General features: G+C 40.9%; 2 protein-coding genes across 7 annotated transcripts in view; one reads left to right on the top strand and one right to left on the bottom strand.

Moving 5' to 3' along the window:
* LOC139472279 (helicase domino-like) overlaps window positions 1-767 on the bottom strand; it is an 81,161-nt gene extending 80,394 nt beyond the window's left edge. For all 5 annotated transcript variants that reach the window (XM_071254704.1, XM_071254699.1, XM_071254700.1 and 2 more), the window contains exon 1: window positions 580-767. The gene's annotated coding sequence lies outside the window, so the exon portion shown is untranslated. The remainder of the gene's footprint in view (window positions 1-579) is intronic.
* Window positions 768-842: 75 nt separating this feature from the next.
* LOC139472397 (nucleolar complex protein 4 homolog A-like) lies at window positions 843-26,304 on the top strand. 2 transcript variants are annotated; one of them, XM_071254874.1, is made up of 14 exons: window positions 843-979; window positions 5,973-6,084; window positions 7,210-7,307; window positions 8,170-8,277; window positions 8,933-9,073; window positions 11,805-11,895; window positions 12,102-12,187; window positions 14,403-14,514; window positions 15,967-16,027; window positions 16,696-16,806; window positions 20,308-20,471; window positions 23,235-23,317; window positions 24,311-24,424; window positions 26,139-26,304. In XM_071254874.1, exons 1-14 carry the CDS (start codon window positions 866-868, stop codon window positions 26,262-26,264), a joined length of 1,521 nt encoding a protein of 506 aa, XP_071110975.1. In that variant the 5' UTR covers window positions 843-865; the 3' UTR covers window positions 26,265-26,304. The 2 variants fall into 2 exon arrangements, with proteins under 2 accessions (XP_071110975.1, XP_071110974.1); XM_071254873.1 differs by having other exon boundaries at window positions 7,204-7,307.

Raw genomic sequence — 26,304 nt, 5'->3', positions numbered from 1 at the left:
TTCACTCAAGATTGTATGGCCCAGTTTTACATGACACCATGAACAGGCACCATTACATCTTTTGTTAGTGTTAACTTTGAGCAAATATATTGCTTGAGTGTTTAGGCATTTTAGTTTTGGAGGAATATTCATAAAGTTATTGTTCAAAACAATTTCATTCACCATTTTTGATGTGTTATCGGGCTACATTTGTCTAAAGCTGCATCCAAGAATATCCGTGGGAAATTAAGTCTAGGCCTACCTACATGTTCTGGAAATAAAATGTATTGGTAGAGTTAACGCACTGATTTCTTCAAACTGTTGCGCAAATAATTCTTTGCATATATTGATGTTAGGGCCTAGATGTTTAGATACACTTACACAATAATGCGATTTTTGCAAAATATAGATGTTGTCAGTGTAAAAAAATTAAAGCACCAAAATCTTCTATATTGGTGTATTTTTTCTAGATACTAACTGTTAAATTGTTCACTAATTCAGATAACACATGGTAAGTACCATGGCGGGAAGCGGCATGCTTATGCACTGCGGCATTATGATGAGCGGGCGCCATTTTGATTGTGAAATCGCTATGCTTACCTGACGGAAATTTAGAGGTTTATGGAGGTTTTACCATCCATCCTTGGCCATTAACCCCAATTCCAACCTTCTGGGCAACTTAGCTCAACATTTTCGCAGAATGCATTTGTTCTATATAAATTCTGCACGAGTCCTTTGTGAAAATCGCTGAAACACGCACCACCGTCCTAATCAACTATGGAGGCTGTTAATTTCGTTCTGCACATGCGTGGAAATGTATAACGCTTCGTTTTCCCGTACGGTTTAGGAGCGGCGATCTCATTGGTTGAATTGCACGTGGTAAAACATGGCTGCTCCCATGGAGGGCAATATCGTGAATGTGATAAAGGAGAAAGCGACTTTATGCCTCGAAAGCAGAAAACAGATCAACAATGTCGTCGATATCATTTCACACATGGATGTAAGAATGAACAGTTTTCGTTGTGTTTTATTTTTTGGAATATGAACACCAGAAAAGTGGCCCAAGTGTTAAATCGCTGCCAGCGATCTCGAGGAAGCATTGTTTATCGAGTACCGTATTTCCCCAGATAACCGAATAATGTAATTTCATATCATGACTCCAATGGGGAGGGTGTGTTCAGACAGAAGATGTAATTACCGCACGTTATCTAATATCCTGCTAAAAAGGACGGGTCACTCGGTACCAGTGATGTTGACTTAAAAAGCTTTTATATAGGTCAATGACTTGGACCCAAGAGATGTAATTAGTCGATGGCAAAATTCAATAAGTTGAATACAAAAAGACACAAAAATTGCTTTTGCCATGTGCTTACAAATCAACTTAAATGGCTGAAAAAACAGAACAACAAATCAATGCCATACCCTTTCTGATTCAATTAATAAATATGATCTGGCCAATGATCTTGCAATAAGTAAAGTGCTTGACTAAGTCACTATAGCTCCTGGCTTCATTTCCCTACGATACAGACAGTATGATGCAAAGACACCAAGACATATCAATTACGATTTTTTATGGCTGTGCATTGAATTATGGAATTGATAATGTAAGTGGGAATAATCCTTAATATTTACTTTTTAATTGTGAAACTAGTGACACCTTGTTTAGTGTTTCTATCAGTCAAAAGTCCTGAAACAAGCCATCTGTCAAATTGAAATTTTAGGTTGGGTACCCGGGTAGTAAATTTGGACTTGTTCCAGCCCATCAGATATGAAAACATATGTCAAAATAATAATATGCTGTTACAAGGATAGCAAAGATAAATGGGGCTGTTTGGATCATTGTCAGCATATGTACTACATAAATACCTGTATACATCATGTAGCCGAAATATGAGTATACTAACCAAATGGGAGTACAGAAGTGTTATGGTAAACGGGCCACTTGCGTCATATGGCACACATGACTGAGCTTACCTGTTGCATTGGCATTATCAGAAGTTAGAAGTAACAGTAAAGAAAAGATATTTTATAGGGCTGGGATAATACACCAACTGTGCGATCTGATACATGTAATGGGGGTGGTCGGGTAGCCTAGTGGTTAAAGCGTTCGCTCGTCACGCCGAAGACCCGGGTTCGATTCCCGACATGGGTACAATGTGTTAAGCCCATTTGTGGTGTCCCCCGCGGTGATATTGCTGGAATATTGCTAAAAGTGGCCTAAAACCATACTCACTCACTCACTGATACATGTAATGATACCTTGCTCACGATCCGATACATATCACGATACTTGCATCTGCTCTTATCTGTGGTGTGTAAGCCATCTTTTTCACGAACAGGATGGCCAAATTCCAAGTATAGCACAATGGATGAAAATATTTATGTTTTCACTACTCATTTTCACTAGTAATTAGTGTTTGAGGTAACTTAAATCAAAGAAAACATTTAGGGTAAGAATCAAAAGTTTTTAGTGTGTGGATACTTGTATGGAGAAGTATGAAATCATGATGCATGATGATCTTTATTCCATTGTCATGCAAGAGGGAAGTAAAACAGGACAGTACAGGCTTATCTAAGATAGCCCAGCGGTAAGTCGCAAAGAACAATGAAGAACATAGCATGGTTTATTTGATGATAAAACATTGTTCTATTATGACGTCATTTCTGGAGATTCGAACATGCGCTCGCAACTTGATAACGTCGTAAATAGTGCAATTTGGTTTTGAGAGGGAAGTATCTATTGAGTTGTTCCTCACAGCGCAGATGAACGCAATGGCCGAATAATCGCACCCAAAAGTGGGAGAGATATGACAATCGGTATAGGAAGAACAGATGCTGAAAATTGACGTAAAAATTGTGAGAATACCAAACTTAAACCCCCTGTACATAAAATGGAGTTGTCTGGCATCGCCGAGGTTGGATTATAATCGGAGTCATCATCATTTTATACGGGTACCGTATTCGACGTAATAAGCGCCCCGCTCTAATAAGCGCCCACGACGCATGAACAATCCCAATTAGCTCCCTTTCCGGTTGATCAAGGTACACAATACTTATTTATTCGCGTATAATACGCACTCGTGTGTTATATGCACCCTTATATATGGGCAATTAAATTCTGGAAAAATATATCTCTCGTATATAAACATTTCAGGCTGTCAGCATAAACGACGAAATTTATCTTTCAACTCTTTTTTTTCGACAAAATGATATTCCAAGAAGAGCCCCCTATTTCTAGTTTTGAGAGCGCCCTGGGCGCTTATTACGTCGAATACGGTAAATGTTTTCAATGCTTGTGCAATTTATTGACATGCTTAAAAAGGCTGTACAAAATGGTGATATCTTATATAAGAAGTAAATAACGAGTGGAAGTTGTTTATTGTGTGTCCCTCATGGTTTATTCTCCCTGCAGTGTTTTATTGTACGAGAAACAGTTCCCTCTTGTCGTTTATTTCTTAAATATACATCTGATAATGATTAACCAAAATAACATAAGGGTGTGCTTGAAAGGGTTTAACAAAAACAACAAAGGATAATGGTTGCTATAGTAACACAAACAAGCCAACTGTATAAGACTGGGTACAAATATACAGCTGATAGGATTAATTAGAGATGGTAGTTCTATTGTTTTATCAATTCATTGTAGGCAGATGGAATGAGGTGTCCTTCATCTCCGTTGATTGATGTGTTGTGTCAGTGGATTTGAACTGCTTCTGCTAGATTTCGTTTTGGTTTTGGTGAAGTCATGGAGATTGTTTGATAGGATTTGTACATTGTCCTACATAATACAGTAAACTACAGTTATAACGAACTCAAAGGGACCAAAAATTTGAATTAGTTAAAACCATAGTTCGTTATGAGCATATGTACACCATATATATACAACAAATAAACAGGACCAAGAAATGCTTCATTTTTTTCTAAGCGTGTGCGTTTTAAACATAGTTTACTGTAATGTGATTAGGGAAGTTGGTGATGTGGTCGGAGGTCGCTGATTTTCGGTCTGACTTGGTGGTAGATGTTTTGTGTTTTTTGATGACGTTTATGGGGCAGGAAGTTTCCCCTACACAGGTGTTGCTGCTGTCACAACTTATGTTGTAGACAACACCTTGTTGTTTTGAAGAACCTTTATATGTCTTATCAAGAATTCGGTACAATGAATATAATTGTGTGACCATTAGGACAACATGATTCTTTTGTCTGCATCCATTGTATACGTTTGTGTATACTGGACGCACATTTCTGCGTCATGTAAAACCCTGCAAAACGTCTTTTAGAAATTGCAGATAAACATTCAGATTGTGAAAATGTTTTTTATAGCATTGTCTCCTTAGAAACCATCAGAATAGAGAGCCGAAACATTTTGAATTTAGGAAGTACAGAATTTCTGACCGCCATCTTCCTTTCATCTCCTTGCCTTTCATGATGTCAATCACTGGATTGTCTGGTTCAGGCTCGATTATTGACAGACCACCGTCATATAGTTGCAATTTTACTGAGTACAACGTTAAACAACAAACAATCAAATCTGAATACATATGGCCACCATGCAGTTGATGATGTTGATGACTGGCCGTGTATAACTTGCTGAAGCCCAATTAACCCTTCTTCGTGCAGACCCTCCAGTGGACTGCTAGTGAAGCAATGTGTAGAGTAGCGTGTGATGTAAGCTGAACTCTCATTGGTCTGAGCACTCGTTGGTTTCCACCTGGAAGGAACCTGATCATCGCTTGATTCACTGATTTTCTGGTCCATCACTTGGTCATGTTTACAGGCTGCATTGCATTTATGGCGTCAGGCAAGAAATAATCTCATTAAAATCAGATCTTAGTTCTTGTACGCAAAACAAAGATCTGAGGACATCCCATTACGGGTCACGTCAGACCTTGCGCAAACTTTGACCTACCAATGGAATGACAAATCAAAAGGCAGCTTTCTCGTGCTTTACAGCACTAATTTCAAATTGGCGACTACGCTTCGAAACATATTTTGACAAATTCTCGATTATAGATTTGAAACCTGAACAAAACTCATTCTTGAATGGCTAATAGATGGTCTAGCTTGTATGGATTCAGTTGTTAAACCTGTAACTATTGTTCAGAGTTAAAGTCTTCGAGATTGCTTGATTAGAAATCACATTCCGACTGTCACTTTCATAATCTGGTAAGCGATGCTCTGATTGGTCGGATGTAAGGTCGTTCTGACGTGACCCCTAATGGGATGTCCTCAGACCTTTGTTTAGCGGTAGCGAGAACTGAGGTCTGATTTTAATGAGATTGGGCAAGAAACAGACTCACACTTTCTGATGCAAATTGTGTGAGAGGCGGGTGCTACTGGTAGGGCAGGACATGGCTAACCTGTTCGCTGACACCTGGTGTCATCACTGATTTTCAGAGACACAGTCGTATGATTTTCACAGCAATTTTGCCTTTTACTTGTAGTGGGACAATACTCCGATGCATCTTTGGGACACAAGTTTTTACTTCTTGATACAAGTATCAATCACTAAGTAAGAAGTATCGATTCTTACCTTAGATGTATTCTTTACATAATTTCTAGTGAAAATGAGTAGTGAAAACAAAAATATTTCCATTGCGTCATACTTGACATTGTCAACTGTAAATCATTTGTGTGCCAGGTATTTGAAAATGATCATAAAGTTGGCTTACACACCACAGATAAGAGCACATGCAAGTATCGTGATACGTATCAGATCTTGAGCAAGGTATTGTGATATGTATCCGATCACACAGTTGGTGTATCGTCCAGCCCTACCTTTTACGCCCATTGGACTCTGCTTTGGTGGATAATCAAGACTGGTTATTCCCTGGCGTTGTGTATTTAAAAATAGAGACTGCTTGTGTAAGCAGCCATGTGTCTTCACAGTGGCGTGTACAATGTAATCCTGCGGGCAGAGACACTTTCGTTACTTTTTATTTTATTTTTCAGTCCTCCGGGCAGAGACACTTTCTTAACTTTTTTTAAATTTTCAGTCTGAGAAGAGGGATGTCCTAACAGCCTGCATCAATGCACTGCAGAGAATATTTGAAAAGTTTATCTCTACAGAAGAAATGTGTGGCAGTTCAAGTGATGAAAAGTCGAAAGGTTTGTTGCACATTGCTATAACTGAATTCATCTTCATAAAGTGGTGTAACTCTTATATAGGGTTGGTGATCAATATGGTACCACAGCAACTGTTTTAATTATGGTTTCAGTTTTCAGCTCAACTGAAATGAAGCTTCATATCACGTGGGTTTCGTAATGGGATGCTTTATCATCTATCCCTTCATATGCCTTTCAAAATGTTCAGTTAAACCATGATGTTTGTTCAGGATGTTGAAACCGCCTCCATGGTCTAATGGTAGAGCGTCCGACCTCGATTTACCAAAAGACGTTAAAAGATGGTCGGCATTAAGGGGCTAAAACAAGGACTGGTCAGCTCGGAGTCAGTATACTGTGTCTGGTGGGGTATTCATGTTAAACTGTGGCATGGTATCTCAGTGTGCCAGCACTATAAATCTGCATCAGTCCGGACTAGAACAAGCAGCCACACACATACATACACGTGCATGCACGTCACTATATAAGTGCAATAATCTTGGACGCGACGTTAAACCCAATTTCACTTCACCTCACCTGTTGAGGATGTTGAAACATTGTATGCATGATCCAGAGGTACACACAGCCACTAGTCTGTTAGTCCGAGACTAGTAACAATCGAGTAAGACAAGTTGTTTCATCAAAAAATGTATTTATTTCTCATAAGCATGTCCAAAATGAGCTGCAGACTAGTCCCAACATCTGTAATGAACTGCGCAGAATTCCAATCTTAAAGATGGCTGCCCTGTCATTATGTATTGCTTCACCTCACAGATAAATAAATACACAACTGAAGGTTGTATTTAGTCCGATATTTAACAGTTTAGAATTGTCTGTGTGTAAAATCATTCATAGATTGTTCATCCTAAAGGCTGGCATTCCTGCAGTCGATTTTTAATATAATTTTGTTGCATTTTTGTTTTTCACACTTCCAGTTGCTATATAAGGGTGGTGGGGTAGCTTAGTGGTTAAAGCACACGCGCTCACGCACACGCACACACACACACACACACAGAGGCGTTGCCAGATGTTCAAGCAGAGAGGTACTGTATCAGAGTAGAAAGTCAGATTTTAGTGAGATTAACTAAAACTGGAAGAAATCACATCTTGCTTATCATGTTGAAGTTGCAGATAAGGAAGCCGAGTATCGGGAATGGCTGAGACAACAGTACACTGCCACTGTGGCCTGCCTCCTGGACAAACTCACCTGTACAGACAGACACATTCAGGTAAATACACCAACTTTACACCACTGCCACTCGATAAACTCACTACTGTTTACCATAACCTATCGCTAGCCTGTTACGTTTGGTGAGAGAAAGTTAAATACTGTGGTCGCTGTCATGATTTTGATATTTCCTCACATTCCGCTAATCCTGGCTAGTCCCGTGAGGATTCTGGGTTAGAATCGGACCCCAGCAATCTATGCTGGCCTAAATGGTGACTTTCCGGATCGGCAGGCCTGACTCCGTGACTTGGTTGTAGTGTGTCATCGTACGCCGACGACGTCGATTGTTGCTCACATCAATCACTTGACTGTCTGGTCCAGACTAGATTATTTACAGGCTGCTGTCATACGGCTATTGTTCAATGAGGCATTTAATAATATAAGGGTAACGCTATTTTTCAGGGCATTATCATTTGCAGAAGCCCGAGGTCTTCGATTAGTTGAAAAGACCGAGGGTTTCTGCAAATGATAATGCCCTGAAAAATAGCATTACCGTTATTACAGCTAAAATGGATGGAATTTGTTATCAGATAAAAAGAAACAACAATATCGGTTTTGAAACATTTACTGCATTCAACACGAATGTCACTGACCAATTTTTACAAATATGGAAACGTCATAGAACAAACTAGATGATGTCACTATTGACCGTGACGTCACCTATCCCTATCCTATGACGTCACCTACCAACGGGCGTGACAATGGCCCGTCGTAAGCAATATGAGGGCATTATCAAGCTACAGTGGCCCGCTGATTCTTGATAACATGCAGGGGATTTACTGATAATTCTATCCAATTTTGCTTTAATGGCAAACAAACAATAGTATTGTGTATCCAATGTCTATGTTTTCGTTATGTCTCAGAAACTGTCACTGCGTGTCCTGATGATGTTTGTGGCTGCGGAGGGTCGTCACCCAATCACAACCAAGTCCTCATCACATGCACAACTCTTCCCGGAGTCTTTGTTTGCGGTAAGTTTTATTTTTGTGATGCAAACAAGATCTCATCTAACAGGGGGCACAGGTGGCCCAGTTGTCTAAGCCGCTGCGATGCGCTGTGCAGAGTTGCATCCCTTGGGCATGCCAGAAACCTATGATTGTGGATTCGAATCCTGGTTCGCCCTGATTATGTTTCTAGGTTTGTCTGCACCATACCCGTGCTCGTGGGTTTCACCGAAGTGGTAAATGTCTGAGACCTGCATCAGTTCGGGCTTTCCTCCCACTTTAAGCTGACACACTGTGATATAACTGGAATACTGTTAAAAGCGGCGTTAAACCCAACTCACTCACTCACTCACTCACTCACTCACTCACTCACTCACTCACTCTAACAATTGCATAACTTTTAAAAGATGCAATTTCATATGCAGAGTTGTGTCCCTTAGGCATTCCAGAAAACTATGATCACTCACTCATATGCATAAAAAATCTTAAAGATATAAATTTTATGTCTTGAAAATGTTTTAAACTGACACTTTGTCAACCAGACTATACACATTTGTCGAACAAATACTCTGTGGGATCAGTGATACATCTTTGGCTTTGACCTTGTAGGCTACCGGTCATTATACTTGTTGAACCCTATAGGATACTCTTGAAAATGGCCACAACCTTTTTCTGCTTGCAGGAAATAATGACCCACTTCCTGTCTAGTGATGAGAGTGCCGTACTTCTGTTGGAATCCTTCCAGGACTTTCTCCAGTATGATGATGTCCGTTACCAGACTCTCCAGTGTATTCACAAACATCTGCAAAAGAATTCATCAAAGGTGATTTATTATTTTAAACATGTTAATTTAAATGTTAGACTTTTGGTGGGGAAAGACCCACAATAACATATTGATTATAATAGATCAAGACCAATCTGCTTTCTTTATTTTGATATTTTCTGTGCTAACATTCTTGAATCCAAACCACCTGATGAGTTAGTCGCCTCTTACAACAAGCATAGTCGCCTCTTACAACAAGCATAGTCGCCTCTTACGACAAGCATAGTTGCCCTATACGGCAAGCATAGTTGTCTCTTATGACAAGCATAGTCACCTCTTACGACAAGCATAGTCGCCTCTTACGACAAGCATAGTCGCCCTCTACGGTAAGCATAGTCGCCTCTTAAGACAAGCATAGTCGCCTTCTACAGCAAGCATAGTCGCCTCTTACGACAAGCATGGTCACCTCTTATGACAAGCATAGTCACCTCTTATGACAAGCATAGTCACCTCTTATGACAAGTATAGTCGCTTTCTACGGCAAGCATGGGTTGCCGAAGATCTATTCTACCCCGGATCTTCACGGGTCCCATTTCCTGTATTATCGTTACAACCAATGCTCACCAATGGCCCTCTGTAGAGATGACTTCACTCACAACAGGACCAATAAAGAGGACTGAAAAACTTTAGTGCTGAAATTTTACACAGTTACATTGAATGCATATACCTCCTGATTTGAGAAAATAACAACTTTAACAAGATTCCAGTTTTGAAAAAACATGATGACTTTTTCGAAGTCAATTCTAAATAAATCCCTGAGGTCATATAGCTGGAATGTTGCTGAGTGTAGTGTTAAACACATCTTCCCGAGGCTAAGAGAGTTAACTGACTTTAAAAGTCCAGTTTCCACCCTTGCCGAACTAGGCTGTAATTACTGGGCTTGATCGTAGCACCAACAGTGGCTATTGCGAGTTATGTCCTTTCTATGCCTCTCCTACTGACCAATCAGATTCAACCTCTTGTATCACTTGCATTTGCTTCAAACAAAACGGTGGCGCCCAGTCAAGACGATCTGATCGATAATCAAGATCTAAATTGTGATAAGACGAGTCTTACAACGCGAAGTGCATCAAATCACGTGAGCAACTTGATTAAAAACATGAATAGATTTAGAAAATATCTGTTGACGAGTTAGCGGTGCACATGTTTTGCAAATGCTGCTGTCGACCGAAATCTGCATGACACTTTACGAACCGGATTTCGATTTAGGTGCGCCATTTTGATTGGACTATGCATAGACTCGTTAGTCCAGCCAAAATGTAACTCCATAATACCAGCCTAGTTCGGCAAGGGTGGAAACTGGGCTTTTATGGTCAGTTAACTCACTTGCCTCGGGAAGATGTGTTAAACAGTGAACAAACAAATAATGTGATATGTCTTGTTGAGTTTGCTCTTAATAAGGTCACAGGCAGCTGTGGATGTGGAAAACACCAGTTCCAAGTAATCATGTTATGATTTAATATTGTCTGTGACAGGAATCATATGCAGGATTATCACAGTTTTGAACAGACTGTTTCCTCTATCCCAATTTAGAAGTCCACATATGACAAGAGAATGCCACAGTGGTTTGTGAGCATAGGGAATAGGTAATCGTTTCACTCAGTAAGACAATTAGTCTTTTACAGTTTGTAGGAGCAAGATGAATAAGACATACCGGATAGTACATTATTTGTTTGTTTACTGTTTAACACTACACTCAACAACATGATTACTTGGCAACTGCCATCATTTAGCTGAAATATTAGTGAGTGTGGCAAGAAAAAAAATATAACAAGATGAGGAAATTATTTAGACCACAGATTCAATTGTTTGAAAAGAAAAGTATTGCACGAACTGAAACAGTTGGTTAGCCTGTGTGTAGGTAGCTGTTCATCCTTGAAGTAAATCTATATTGGAGTTGATCTTCCACATCATAACCTTTGAAACTCCCTTTCTGAATATTGTATGGTTGGTCCCTAACGCTTGTTCAATCTCTTCTCATTGAGCTAGTATGTTTATATTCCTTGTAGGATTTCTGTGGGGAGAATTGGTCTCCATATGTTCTACCAGAAAAATGAATTTGCTGGCCAGGTTGATTGCGTGTCATGTTTGTATTTTCAAGGGAGGGGAGACATGTTTTTTATGGCTTGGTTCCTGTGTGTTTGTGTTTCCATCCTATTTCGAGTCCAAAACGTGAAAGATGTTCAATGTTTTTCAACACAACTTCACAAATGCAATACTGATCAGCTTAACTGGTGCCTTTTCATATTTAATAGTTTTTCACAATTTTATTGTTTTTACGTCTCATTTCAAACGACACTAGGCTTTGTTTCCGAGCTATAACTCTCAAACTCTTCATGTGCAATGACCGCATGCTCAACGATTGCCTTTTCATATTTGTCAATATTCATTTTATTTTAATTTCTCGTGTTTCCATGGAAACAATTTACAGTCTCAACAAGTAGCATTTATTTCCTGACAAATCTCTACAGCTAATGAATATTTCTGCATGAAAACATTATCTTTCCAGGCTATAATTTGCTATAACTGTGTTTTTTTCAGATTTGCGAACACGTTTACGGTAACAACTTGAACTAATGTATCAAAAAAGGGGCGTCGGGAGACACATTCTAGTTTTCCAACGTGTGATAAGTTACAGACTCTTGGGAAATAGCATAGGTTGCTGGGGACTTATTCAAACCTGGTACCACCACAAGGTAAACAATACTTACTATCATGGTTCGTGTTTCAGGCCCTGACGGACATCTACATGACAAATGTGTTTGGACTCCTCGACAAATGCTCGAGTCTTAAGTGCAAAACGAAAAGTCTTCGGTTTTTTGGTGAGTTTTTTGCACAAGCGGGAATAGATACATGGGTATTATCACTTCTGCTTGTATTTGATTGGCTGATGCAAGTGTTTCTGATTGGACAGATCAGCCTTGTTATCAACACTGGTCAGGGTTTGTTCTTGTCAACTATACTTTTTATGTTTTTATGAATTCTTGTATTCCCGGTTATGTGAAGACCATGTACTCGTGTGTTTCAGCTGTGGACACGGCAGGCAAGATGGGGTCCTCCAAAGAACACACCAAGTTGTTCACCAGCACATGGCTCAAGTTTCTCTCATGCAAGGTAGGAAGTGTCTTCAGATTGTCCCATAAACGTTCTGGGATAGAATAGGTCCCCAGTACCTCATGCTTGTCTCCCTTTAGGATTCCAGGGCAGAATAGGTCCCCACTACCTCATGCTTGCCTCCCCTTTAGGATTCCAGGGCAGAATAGGTCCCTAGTTCCTCATGCTTGTCTCGCTTTAGGATGCCAGGGCAGAATAGATCCCCAGTACCTCATGCTTGTCTCCCTTTAAGATGCCAGGGCAGAATAGGTCCCCAGTACCTCATGCTTGTCTCCCTTTAGGATTCAAGGGCAGAATAGGTCCCCAGCACCTCATGCTTGTCTCCCTTTAAGATGCCAGGGCAGAATAGGTCCCCAGTACCTCATGCTTGTCTCCCTGTAGGGATTCCAGGGCAGAATAGGCCCCAGTACCCCATGCTTGTCTCCCTGTAGGGATTCCAGGGCAGAATAGTCCCCAGTACCTCATGCTTGTCTCCCTTTAAGATGCCAGGGCAGAATAGGTCCCCAGTACCTCATGCTTGTCTCCCTGTAGGGATTCCAGGGCAGAATAGGTCCCCAGTACCTCATGCTTGTCTCCCTTTAAGATGCCAGGGCAGAATAGGTCCCCAGTACCTCATGCTTGTCTCCCTGTAGGGATTCCAGGGCAGAATAGGCCCCAGTACCCCATGCTTGTCTCCCTGTAGGGATTCCAGGGCAGAATAGTCCCCAGTACCTCATGCTTGTCTCCCTGTAGGGATTCCAGGGCAGAATAGGTCCCCAGTACCTCATGCTTGTCTCCCTGTAGGGATTCCAGGGCAGAATAGTCCCCAGTACCTCATGCTTGTCTCCCTGTAGGATTCCAGGGCAGAATAGGCCCCAGTACCTCATGCTTGTCTCCCTGTAGGATTCCAGGGCAGAATAGTCCCCAGTACCTCATGCTTGTCTCCCTTTAAGATTCCAGGGCAGAATAGGTCCCCAGTACCTCATGCTTGTCTCCCTGTAGGGATTCCAGGGCAGAATAGATCCCCAGTACCTCATGCTTGTCTCCCTGTAGGGATTCCAGGGCAGAATAGGCCCCAGTACCTCATGCTTGTCTCCCTTTAGGATGATGCCAGGGCAGAATAGGCCCCAGTACCTCATGCTTGTCTCCCTGTAGGGATGCCAGGGCAGAATAGGCCCCAGTACCTCATGCTTGTCTCCCTTTAGGATTCCAGGGCAGAATAGGCCCCAGTACCTCATGCTTGTCTCCCTTTAGGATGCCAGGGCAGAATAGTTCCCCAGTACCTCATGCTTGTCTCCCTGTAGGGATTCCAGGGCAGAATAGGCCCCAGTACCTCATGCTTGTCTCCCTGTAGGGATGCCAGGGCAGAATAGGCCCCAGTACCTCATGCTTGTCTCCCTTTAGGATGATGCCAGGGCAGAATAGGCCCCAGTACCTCATGCTTGTATCCCTTAAGATGTCAGGGCAGAATAGAACCCTAGTTCCTCATGCTTGATCCATGGAGATCCGTGACAGAATTGATCCTCAGACCCAGTTCTTGTCAGACAGAACAACAAATGATGTTACAAGTGATAATGTGTTGTCGTTCCCCAACAGTGAACCACATGTTTTGTTCTGGTGCAGTTGTGATTGTTCACAAGTCACCATGATGCAACTGTAAGTTTGCAGCACAACATATATTTGTAGGACTGCATGGTTTTACTGGTGTACTGCAATATGCCTTTCATAAAAAATATACAACAAGTTTACTTAAAATCGACACAAATTCATTCACAATCTATGTTTCCCCTCGAAATTGATTGACAAATCAGCCGACAGGAATGCAGGAGTGATTTTTCTCCCACATTGTTATCTCCCCTGTATCCATGACAACAAAATGGTGGCAACTGACCGTGCTGAGTAATATTCGCTTCAGTATGTTGAAAAAAGGATCTGCATGTACAATCAGTGTCAATCACTGTCAAACAGCTTAGTTCCCAATACACCGCAATATGTATCACAATTCAGATACCTGTGTTACAATACACAGCCCTATTTATCTGAGTGATAAAGAGTAGTAAATTCCAACAAATACAGATGATAATATTGATGTTACCTTCATAACAAAAGCATCGTACATTGTACAGATGTACATTTGATGTTGAGGTACGTTAGTTTTGCTGGTGTATGCCCCGACTAAATAAGTATTGACTTCATGTCTGTCACCTGATGGTATGGCATCCGTGTCTGATTACAGTTAACTGCATCGCTGTACAAGAAGGTGCTCATCATTGCCAAAGACAAGGTCATGCCACGTCTGTCAAATCCCTTGGTGCTCAGTGACTTTCTTACGGAGTCCTATACTGTGGGTAAGTACTATTAAATAACCAGTAACTCGGTGACTTTCATACGGAGTCCTATACTGTGGGTAAGTACTATTAAATAACCAGTAACTCTGTGACTTTCTTACGGAGTCCTATACTGTGGGTAAGTACTATTAAATAACCAGTAACTCTGTGACTTTCTTACGGAGTCCTATACTGTGAGTAAGAACTATCAAATAACCAGTAACTCTGTGACTTTCTTACGGAGTCCTATACTGTGAGTAAGAACTATCAAATAACCAGTAACTCTGTGACTTTCTTGCGGAGTCCTATACTGTGGGTAAGTACTATTAAATAACCAGTAACTCTGTGACTTTCTTACGGTGCCTATACTGTGGGTAAATGCTATTAAATAACCAGTACATCTGTCTTTCTTCCGGAGTCCTATGTTGTGGGTAAGTACTATTAAATAATCAGTAATTCCTAACTTTCTTATGCCTTACCAAAAGTCCAGAGAATGGCTACTACAGAAGTCACTTTGCAGATGTAAGGAAGGAGAGAGTGTTTGTTTGCTGAAACTGAATTGTGGGAAGACCCTAATTCAATGGAAATGTTACACTTACAACAGCATTAGTTAATGACAGTTTGATTGTACAACCTATTTCAATGTTGCAATTATAGAATGAAACGTTGAGAATTTAATGAACCATTTTGGTTTATTGAACTCATTAGTTATGAAATGTTTGATACATATCTCCTAGGAGATACAGCTGCAATGAAATTGCATCACAATGCTTTGCAGACCATTGTGACATCATAGGTTACCATCTAATGACATCACCAATGTCTCTGCCACTGAAGCAGATTATTTGTACTTTTTACACTCAAGGCAGTGGTTGTTACTGTTTACTTACTGAAAATGGTGGAGCAATGATTTGGGATGATAATTGAATAGTATCTCACACAAATGTATTTTGATATCAAATTTATCAACCCTCGGGGACCGCCTCTGTGGTCTAATGGTAGAGCGTCCGCCCGGAGAGCGGAAGGTCCGGGGTTCGATCCCCAGCCGCGTCATACCAAAAGACGTTAAAAGATGGTACTTGTTGTTACCCTGTCTGGTGCTCGGCATTAAGGGGCTAAAACTCGGCACGGAGTCAGTATACTGTGTCTGAGTGGGGTATTCATGTTAAACTGCGGCATGGTATCTCAGTGAGCTAGCACTATAAACTGGCATCAGTCCTGACTAGTACAAGCAGCCACACACACGCACACACACACACACACACACATACACAGGCATGCACGTCGCTATATAAGTGCAATAATCTTGGACGCGACATTAAACCCCATTTCACCTCACCTCATCCTCGGTGATACAAATGAAACCATTTAAGACTTATCCCCTTATGTTGATATATTTCATTTCAAAAGATACTTGGGTGAGGTTTTTTATTTATTAGTTCAGGGTATTGAGTAAAAACACTTTTTTTTCAGGTGGTGTGATCAGTCTTTTGGCCCTGGATGGCCTCTTCCTTCTCATCAACAAACACAACCTGTGAGTAGGATATGATGTTATTCACTGGTTCAATACAATCACATATAGTTGCTGGTCGAGCGATTGGCTGAATATGTTGATTGTGATCATAACTGATTGATTGATTGATTTCGTTCTTGTTGATTGTGATCACTTTTGATTGTGATAATGTTGATTGTTTCATTGTGATAATATCGATTGTTTGGCTGTGATAATGTTGATTTATTTGTTCGTAATCACTTTTGATTGTGGGGGTGGTGGGGTAGCCTAGTGGTAAAAGCATTTGCTCGTCACGCTGAAGACCCGGTTCGATTCCCCACATGGGTACAATGTGTTAAGCCCATTTCTGGTGTCCCCCGTCGTGATATTGCTTGAATATTGCTAAAAGCGGCGTAAAACCATTCTCACTCACTCACTCACGTTTGATTAGGATAATGTTGATTGGTTGATAATGATCGCATTTGATTGTGAACACATGTGTTAATAATGATAATGTTGATTAGCTAAAACTACCACATTTAGTAGAACATTTTAATTGGTTGAATGTTCTGACATATGCTTGATAAAATGTGATGTTCCCTAATCAGAAAGTCAGAACGTGTTGCTTGGTTCAATATATAAATTCTTTTATTGGAAATGAAGAGTTACTAGAGATTACTGAACAGTCCTGTTGCTCCTTGTGCTTCCAGCGAGTACCCCGACTTCTATGAGAAGTTGTACGCCCTGCTGGAGCCGGCCGTGTTTCACGTCAAGTACCGCGCTCGGTTCTTCCATCTCACAGATCTCTTCCTCACATCCACGTAAGTGAGACACCTCGATCATCCTCTACGACCCAGGGTCTTAGATACTACTCCCGAGAGGAATCTGTCAGCACCAAGCCCCTCAATAATCCCCAGGGTCATGACAAACGACAAGAATATTCCCAAAGTGGAATAAAATATGTTTCCCATTTCAGATGATTAACAAAACCCCATTTAAAAAATGGCTTTCATGCTTATGAGTGATTTCACACCGTTTGAATGAAAGTCAAGGGTCCTTGTCTTAACCCTAATGTTAACAATTTAAGAGGAGGATTGACTTGTTCCCTCGAATCAAATATTAAGGCAGCAAACCTGACTTACTCACTCACTCTCACTACTCACTCACTCACACTTCCTACTCACTATCTCTCAATTTTTCACTCACTTAGACTTACTACTCACTCACTCACTCATACTTACTACTCACTCACTCACTCACTTACACTTACTACTCACTCACTCACTCACTCACACTTACTACTCACTCACTCACTTACACTTACTACTCACTCACTCACTTACACTTACTACTCACTCACTCACTCACTCACACTTACTACTCACTCACTCACACTTACTACTCACTCACTCACTTACACTTACTACTCACTCACTCACTTACACTTACTACTCACTCACTCACTCACTTACACTTACTACTCACTCACTCACTCACTTACACTTAGTACTCACTCACTCACTCACTCATACTTACTACTCACTCACTCACTCACTTACACTTACTACTCACTCACTCACTCACTCACACTTACTACTCACTCACTCACTTACACTTACTACTCACTCACTCACTTACACTTACTACTCACTCACTCACTCACTTACACTTACTACTCACTCACTCACTCACTCACTCACACTTACTACTCACTCACTCACTTACACTTACTACTCACTCACTCACTTACACTTACTACTCACTCACTCACTCACTCACACTTACTACTCACTCACTCACACTTACTACTCACTCACTCACTTACACTTACTACTCACTTACACTTACTACTCACTCACTCACTCACTCACACTTACTACTCACTCACTCACTTACACTTACTACTCACTCACTCACTTACACTTACTACTCACTCACTCACTCACTTACACTTACTACTCACTCACTCACTCACTCACTCACACTTACTACTCACTCACTCACTTACACTTACTACTCACTCACTCACTTACACTTACTACTCACTCACTCACTCACTCACACTTACTACTCACTCACTCACACTTACTACTCACTCACTCACTTACACTTACTACTCACTCACTCACTTACACTTACTACTCACTCACTCACTCACTTACACTTACTACTCACTCACTCACACTTACTACTCACTCACTCACTTACACTTACTACTCACTCACTCACTCACTTACACTTACTACTCACTCACTCACTCACTTACACTTAGTACTCACTCACTCACTTACACTTACTACTCACTCACTCACTCACTTACACTTACTACTCACTCACTCACTCACTTACACTTAGTACTCACTCACTCACTTACACTTACTACTCACTCACTCACTCACTTACACTTACTACTCACTCACTCACTTACACTTACTACTCACTCACTCACTCACTTACACTTACTACTCACTCACTCACTCACTTACACTTACTACTCACTCACTCACTCACTTACACTTACTACTCACTCACTCACTCACTTACACTTAGTACTCACTCACTCACTTACACTTACTACTCACTCACTCACTCACTTACACTTACTACTCACTCACTCACTTACACTTACTACTCACTCACTCACTCACTTACACTTACTACTCACTCACTCACTCACTTACACTTAGTACTCACTCACTCACTTACACTTACTACTCACTCACTCACTTACACTTACTACTCACTCACTCACTCACTCACTCGCTGACACTTACTACTCACTCACTCACTTACACTTACTACTCACTCACTCACTCACTCACACTTACTACTCACTCACTCACTCACTCACCCGTGACGATTCCGGGGTAGAATAGATCTTCAGCAACCCATGCCTGCCGTAAAAGGTGACTATGCTTGTCGTAAAGGCGACTAATGGGATCGGGTGGTCAGGCTCGCTGACTTGGTTGATGCATGTCATTGATCCCAATTGCGTGGATGGATGCTCATGATATTAATCACTGGATTGTCTGGTCCAGACTCGATTATTTACAGACCGCCATCATATAGCGGCATTAAACAACAAACCAACCAACCAAACCAAACCAACTCACTCACTCACTCACTCACATTTACTACTCCATGGTTCCCACTGCCACTGCCAGTCAGGGAAATATCAGGGAATTCACTAAAAACTTCAAAATCAGGGATTTATCAGGGATTTTTTGCTCTAGGAACTCATACTCTCTATTATTTAATGGTTGTGGCAGCCACTCAGATTTAAGCAATGGAGTTTATTCGTTTGAAAAAGAGGTATTTGTCAAATTTTACTATATCAAGGTCAAGGTCAATGTGGCTGATAGGGATTTGCGCCCCTTACCTCCAGAGCTAACTAAATTCTAAATTTAAAATATTTTGAGTAAAATATTATTGCCTTGGTATTAGTTTACCATTTGAATTTCAGAAATCAATTTGAATGTAAAATTTCAAATCTCATAAAGTTCTACTGTTCAAGAACAAACAAAATAATGCAATTAGGATTCTATAAAGCTCTTTGTTAATGAAAAGTGTATCAGTGTTAGATAAATCATTGGAAAAACTTAGGGTGACTTCAGTTGTGGTTATAATTATCTATTCCCTGGTGACCTTTTGAAAGTGCAGATGTAGATTTGAATGGTTAGTTTGTGAAATGCTGTGCATGAATGTTGCACTGAAAGTAGTGATGGTATTTACTTTATTATAATGTTACTAATTAGTTCATGTTCATGTTTCTAAAGTTGTGAGATCCTAGTCCTGAAGTCCATTTTCAATAATTGTAATACATGTTTTGATTAGGCAATGATTGATGGAGTTAATTTGTACTTTGAACTCTTTAAATGGTGGCAGATGGATGGCCTTAAGGGGAGGATAATTACTTGGTTACTTAGTTTTCCTTAAACCAAACATAACACACTTTTGTACAGAAATATCTAAAAAAAGACGTTTCCATTGGTCTTTTTTAAAGCTGTTTATATAATAAAGTGAAAACACCACACCCAGTTGTTATAATGGAGGACGTGTAATGCAGTCTGGAAACGTTCTAAGTTCTCTGGAAATATCAGGGAAATGTCAGGGAATTTTTCGGAAGAAAAAAAGTGGGAACCATGTACTCACTCACTCACACTTTTTCACTATCTCACTCACTCTCACTACTCACTCTCACTACTCACTCTCACTATTCACTCACTCACTCTCTCTCACTCACTCACCCTCACTACTCACTCACTCACTCACCCTCACTACTCACTCACTCACTCACTCACTCACTCACTACTTGTTTTCAGGCATCTCCCATCCTATCTGGTCGCGGCGTTTGCCAAGAAGATGTCTCGGATCTCCCTCACAGCTCCAGCTCCAGTGCTCAAGGCGGCCATCGTCTTTGTGTGCAACCTGCTGAAGCGCCACCCCACCTGCAAGGTGCTCATCAACCGACCGGACGCACCCACAGGTAGGTTCACTCATCGACTGCTGGTGTTTGTTGGTTGTCTAGGGGGTACGGATGGCCCAGTCGTAGCACCGCGATTTCCTGTCCGTTAGGCAAGCCAGAAACCTATGATTGTGGGTTCGAATCCCGGTTCGCTCCGATTATTTTTCTAGGTTTGTAAGCACCATACCCGTGTTCGTGGGTTTTCAGAAGTGGTAAACGTCCGAGACCTGCATCACTCAACCAAGTCACTGAGTCTGACCACCTGATCAAAGGTGGCTTGGGGTTGGGATCAGTGTTAGAAAAAACTGGCTGCCCACCTTCCCGTGGCTAGTAACTTTTCTGTCAGTCTGTCTGTCTGTCTGATTGTCTGTCTGACTGAAATTTTGCTCAACCTGTCTGGCAGATAATTTAAAGACTACTCACATATTCAGTTCTCTTAGATTTTCATGTCATTGTTTGCACCGAATCAAGACACGTGATTTGTCTCTTACTTTTGGTGATTTTTCAATATTTTTCAATATTTATAATGTTGAATGCAGGCAGGTAACTTTAAAGATGGGCAGGCAACATTTATTGGTCACCCCCCCCGACTGTCTTGTTGGGTTATAGAATTACTTCAACCACTGGTTGGGATGGAGGTAGGGGCTGATGTTTCGATATAGATTGAGCTTAAACTAATTAACTTGACCTAAACTTGGTTAAAACTTTATCTTTTTAAGTCAGTTTCAATTCACGGAAGTATGTTGTGACAGACATGCGTTGACATCATGCATTATGAATGTGACGCACTGTTCTCTATATAAACACAAAACATTTTCACTGATATTTTGATTCACTTTAAAAATTTAGTTCTATGTTTTCTTTTTGCACAACTGCAGACAATGGTACAGTCCTATTATGACTGAAATGAAAGAAGTCGAATATATGACCTATGACTACTCGCTTACTCAGGGTAATATGAATATAACGATAGGCTGTCGAATATACGACCACTTGCCTGCAAAGTTCTAATCGGAATATAACGATAGGCTGTCGAATATACGACCACTCGCCTGCAAAGTTCTAATCGGAATATAACGATAGGCTGTCGAATATACGACCACTCGCCTGCAAAGTTCTAATCGGAATATAACGATAGGCTGTCAAATATATGGCTACTCGCCTGCAAAGTTCTAATACAAATATCGATAGGCTGTCAAATATATGACTACTCGCCTGCTATGTTCTAATACAAATATGACGAGAGGCCATCGAATATATGACTACTCGCCTGCTATGTTCTCATACAAATATGGCGAGAGGCCATCGAATATATGACCACTTGCCTGTTCAGTGGTAATGACAGGAGGCACCTCTCGCATGGTCTATTCCACGTGTTACGATTTTCACGATGTTGAATATCCGCTTAGCAAATAGCGTTTGTGCTAATGTTCTTATTACAGAAACACAACCACTCACAAATGTTCTAGTTCATAAGCACAGTTCTCCAGAGCAATGATCATGGTCGTTTTGCAAGGGTGTCGAGAGAGATTCCAGTTATTGGCCTGTTCACTATACATCTGTAATGTTCTTGATGTGACATATCTTTCAACTCGTATTGTAGTGTGATTACCCGTACATACATTCAAGGCTTATGTGTCAATTTACAGTGCTTTTGAAATATTGCTTTTAAGGGTTAGTGGTGGTCATTGAGACAACACATGTATCACCATGGTAACACGATCTTCATTGAACAGGGTAAATTATCACACATCATATATGGTTTGTGTGTGTGTGTGTGCATGTCTATCGACTCAAGAACCTAGGTATATCATTACAATGGGTGTTGTAACAGGTGGATTATATAACACAGTTGTAAAAAGCGATTTTGCTTGGCAACTAATAAGATCCGGTGGTCAGGTTTGCGGACTTCGTTGATGCATGTTATCGTATCCCAATTGCATGGATCGATGCTCATGATGTCTATCACTGAATTGTCTGGTCCAGACTCGATTATTTCAAGACAGCCGGGGGGCACGGGTGGCCCAGTCGTCTAAGGCGCCGCGATTCGCTGTGCAGAGTTGCGTCCCTTGGCCACGCCAGAAACCTATGATTGTGGGTTCGATTCCCGGGTCGCCCCGATTATGTTTCTAGGTTTGTCAGCACCATACCCGTGCTCGTGGGTTTCACCGAAGTGGTAAACGTCTGAGACCTGCATCACTTCGGGCTTTCCTCCCACATTAAGCTGACACGCCGTGATATAACTGGAACACTGTTAAAAGCGGCGTTAAACCCAACTCACTCACTCACTCACTAAAGACCGCCGTCATATAGCTGGAATATTGCTGAGTGCGATGTTAAACAACATACAAACAAACAAATATATAATTCGGTAGTAACCAATGATTTAATCCTCTTTCCTTGTTGTGTCACCCTGTACTTCCATAGGTTTGTACGCTCACCCATCACCCGTGACCACATAGACAGTAAACTACGTTTATGACGAACGCGCTTATAGCAAACTGATGGATATAACAAACTGACAGATATAAAGAACTGTATATATATATGTATATATCCTTCATATGTTACAGTCAGTGTGTAAAATCAGTTAAAATTTTCCCGTAGGCAAGTTACAATACGCCCAAATATTTCAGTCATTTTACAAATTGACTGATGAGTGATGAAATAAAGAATAACACTGTTTGGAATTTGTTATCAGGATATACAAATTGAAAAATAACTGTAAAATGAATAATAACTGTTTTTGGTGCTTTCGTGTCAAGCTGTTCTGTGTTCCCCCAGATCTGGATGCGGATCCCTTCCTGTACGATGAACCCGACCCAGCCAAGTGTGAGGCCCTCAAGAGCTCTCTGTGGGAGATCAAGGTACGGCCTGTCAGGGTGTCTGGTACTCCAGGCCATGGCCAATATTGGAAAAATTATCAAGAGTAGTTTGGTTGTTTTTCTTTCAGATTATTTATGAGTAAAAATTTGTGGTTTGCTTCTTCTAAGGATAGAGTAAGTACTGTTTATGCTGCTTTTGGCAATATTCTTAGCTTCACACATTGTACCCATGTGGGGAATTGAACCTGGGTCTTCGGCGTGACAAGCCAACACTTTAACCAGTAGGCTACCCCACAGCCCCTAAGGACAGAGAATACATGAGTAGCATACTGTGAAGAAAACAAACCCATCCCATTGGCCAACTAGCTGTCAGCTCGGCTTTGTTTTTTCAGCCTCAATGACAGCTGTACCGTGTCAAATAATTATTTGGGAAATAACATGACGAAAAATATTATAGGATATTTGAAATACAATTGAGATGGATGGTGCATCTGTTGTGTGTGTTTTAGAAATTCAGTATTTTTTGTTTGGAATGTTTTGAAGATGCACTTGCTGTAAATGCAGTCCTACTAAAAAATTTATTTAGACATAAACTTCGACGCTAGATTGAGACCTAGACACAAGGCTATGACAGATGCACAAATCTGTAGCGTACACACATTGTTGTGGCCTACACAAGGTTATGACAGATGCACATCTGTAACGTACACACATTGTTGTGGCCTACACAAGGCTATGACAGATGCACATCTGTAACGTACACACATTGTTGTGGCCTACACAAGACTGTGATAGATGCACAAATCTGTAACGAACACACATTGTTGTGGCCTACACAAGGCTGTGACAGATGCACAAATCTATAACGTACACACATTGTTGTGGCCTACACAAGGCTGTGACAGATGCACAAATCTGTAACGTACACACATTGTTGAGGCCTACACAAGGCTATGACAGATGCACATCTGTAACGTACACACATTGTTGTGGCCTACACCAGGCTATGATCTACAAACATGGTTGTGTTTCCAGAGCCTTCAGAACCACTACTGCCCCGAGGTGGTGAAGCTAGCGACAAGAATCAACCTGCCTCTCCACCACACCGAGGACATGCTCTCCGACTTCCTCGAGGTCACAGAAGACGAGGTACACTTTAATTAATCGTCTTTTGTTAGCGAGGTCACAGAAGACGAGGTACACTTTAGTCAATCGTCTTTTGTGAGAATTCCCAAGCAGCAGCTAGCACTGCAGAGTTATGTTCCTTATATGTTCCAGGATTTGCTGGTTGGGTCCGAGTGCGAGATTTATGGCAGTGTATTTTGTTATACTTTTTCTGCACCATACACCTGTGATTCACCAAAATTATTATAATCTGCAACTTTTACTTTTACTTCCTCCAAGGGTCTCTCATGACCGCTAAAATACTAGTTCTGTACCATGACTGTGGCATATGACGTAAAAAGCACCCACGGCGATATTTGCTAATATATTGGCTAGTGAACAATCACAATTAGCACCCCTTCCGATTGATCAATGTACACTTATCCCTTTGTGTATAATCCGCACTCGTGTGTTATATGCACCCTTAAGTATGGGCAAATACATTCTGGAAAATATTTCTGTCATGAATTATATGTACAGCCTTTTTTTTAATATCATTTTCAGGCTGTCAGCATAAACCATGAAATTTACGATCTTTCAACTCTGTTTTTTTCTCACCAAAATTATATTCTAATAAGAGCCCCCTATTTCTAATTTTGAGAGCGCCCTGGACGCTTATTACGTCATATACGGTATTTTATGGGGGAAAAAACAATCTAGATATGTATACAATAGCAAGTCTAGCCAACTCTAGCTAGGTCTATTCCTCAGTCTATGAAATCAGAATCAGGAAAATTATTTGTTTAAATTTGGAGTCGAGAAAGGTATTGTGTAATTTAAGATTTCATAGACAAAATGTTATTCTGCTTAAATACCTACTATTCAAAGTGGTGCCCAAATCACTCTCAAAGACATGGAGAGTGCACAAGTGGCCTAGTTGCTTTAGGCACCACAAGTCTCTGTGTAGAGTTGCTTCCCTTAGTTGTGCCAGACTCCTATGATCAATGGATTGAATCCCGGCTCACCCTGATAATGTTTTGAGGTTTGTCAGCACAGCACCATACCTATGCTTGTTGGTTTTACCAAAGTGGTAAACATCTAAGGCCTGCAACATGCTGTAACATATCTGATATTCAACTATAGGGGTGTGATATGTAACTGGCATACCAGTATATTGCAATACATCCATCAGCAATACACATTGCAATACAGCCTTTGCGTATTGATATATTCCAATACAGTCACCGAACAATAAATCTATAATTATAGATAACGCTAAGTTATAAATCTTGAGGCATTTGGATGGACTGGGTTCCTATCTGATGTTAACAGCACACGCTTCATGCTGTTTACGTTAACATTCCATATTGATGACTAAACAGGTAGTCTCCTATATTTATAGGGGCGGTCGGGTAGCCTAGTGGTTAAACCGTTCGCTCGTCACCCAGGTTCGATTCCCGACATGGGTACAGTGTGTGAAACCCATTTCTGGTGTCCCCCGCGTGATATTGCTGGAATATTGCTAAAAGTGGCGTAAAACCATACTCACTCACTCACCTTTATATATACTACCAATCTCGCAATCGGAAGTCTGGATTATTGAAAGAAGAAGTAACATCTGAACAGTACAAAAATATTAATTTGGGTCCCAGTACGTATTGCAATATATATCACATTGCTACTCTTCGTATTGTGATATATAACACTTCCCTCCCTCCCTCCCCCCCTTTCATGTTACTGTCACGATGTGTTGTTGCAGTTGATACAGAGGGAGATCAAGCGTTGTCGGAAGACGATGAAGACGACACCGGTGACGTTTGCACCTCCCAAGGGACTTTTCGGGAACAAGAGTGATAGGCTGAAGATGCATTGGCTGCTGGAATGACACTGTGATTCAATGTAAATAAATGTTATAATGAATTGTT

Source organism: Haliotis cracherodii, unplaced genomic scaffold (assembly GCF_022045235.1).
Source record: "Haliotis cracherodii isolate W230 unplaced genomic scaffold, xgHalCrac1.p SCAF_24, whole genome shotgun sequence".
Classification (NCBI taxonomy): domain Eukaryota; kingdom Metazoa; phylum Mollusca; class Gastropoda; order Lepetellida; family Haliotidae; genus Haliotis; species Haliotis cracherodii.
The sequence above is the reverse complement of the archived record's forward strand: the minus strand, read 5'-3'. Positions and strand labels throughout refer to the sequence as shown.

Coding starts and splice junctions, on each gene's coding strand:
- LOC139472397 (XM_071254873.1), top strand. CDS start 866: ATGGCTGCTCCCATGGAGGGCAATATCGTGAATGTGATAAAGGAGAAA. Junction 23,318..24,310: donor GCTCTCTGTGGGAGATCAAG/GTACGGCCTGTC, acceptor TTGTGTTTCCAG/AGCCTTCAGAACCACTACTG. Junction 24,425..26,138: donor TCGAGGTCACAGAAGACGAG/GTACACTTTAAT, acceptor GTGTTGTTGCAG/TTGATACAGAGGGAGATCAA.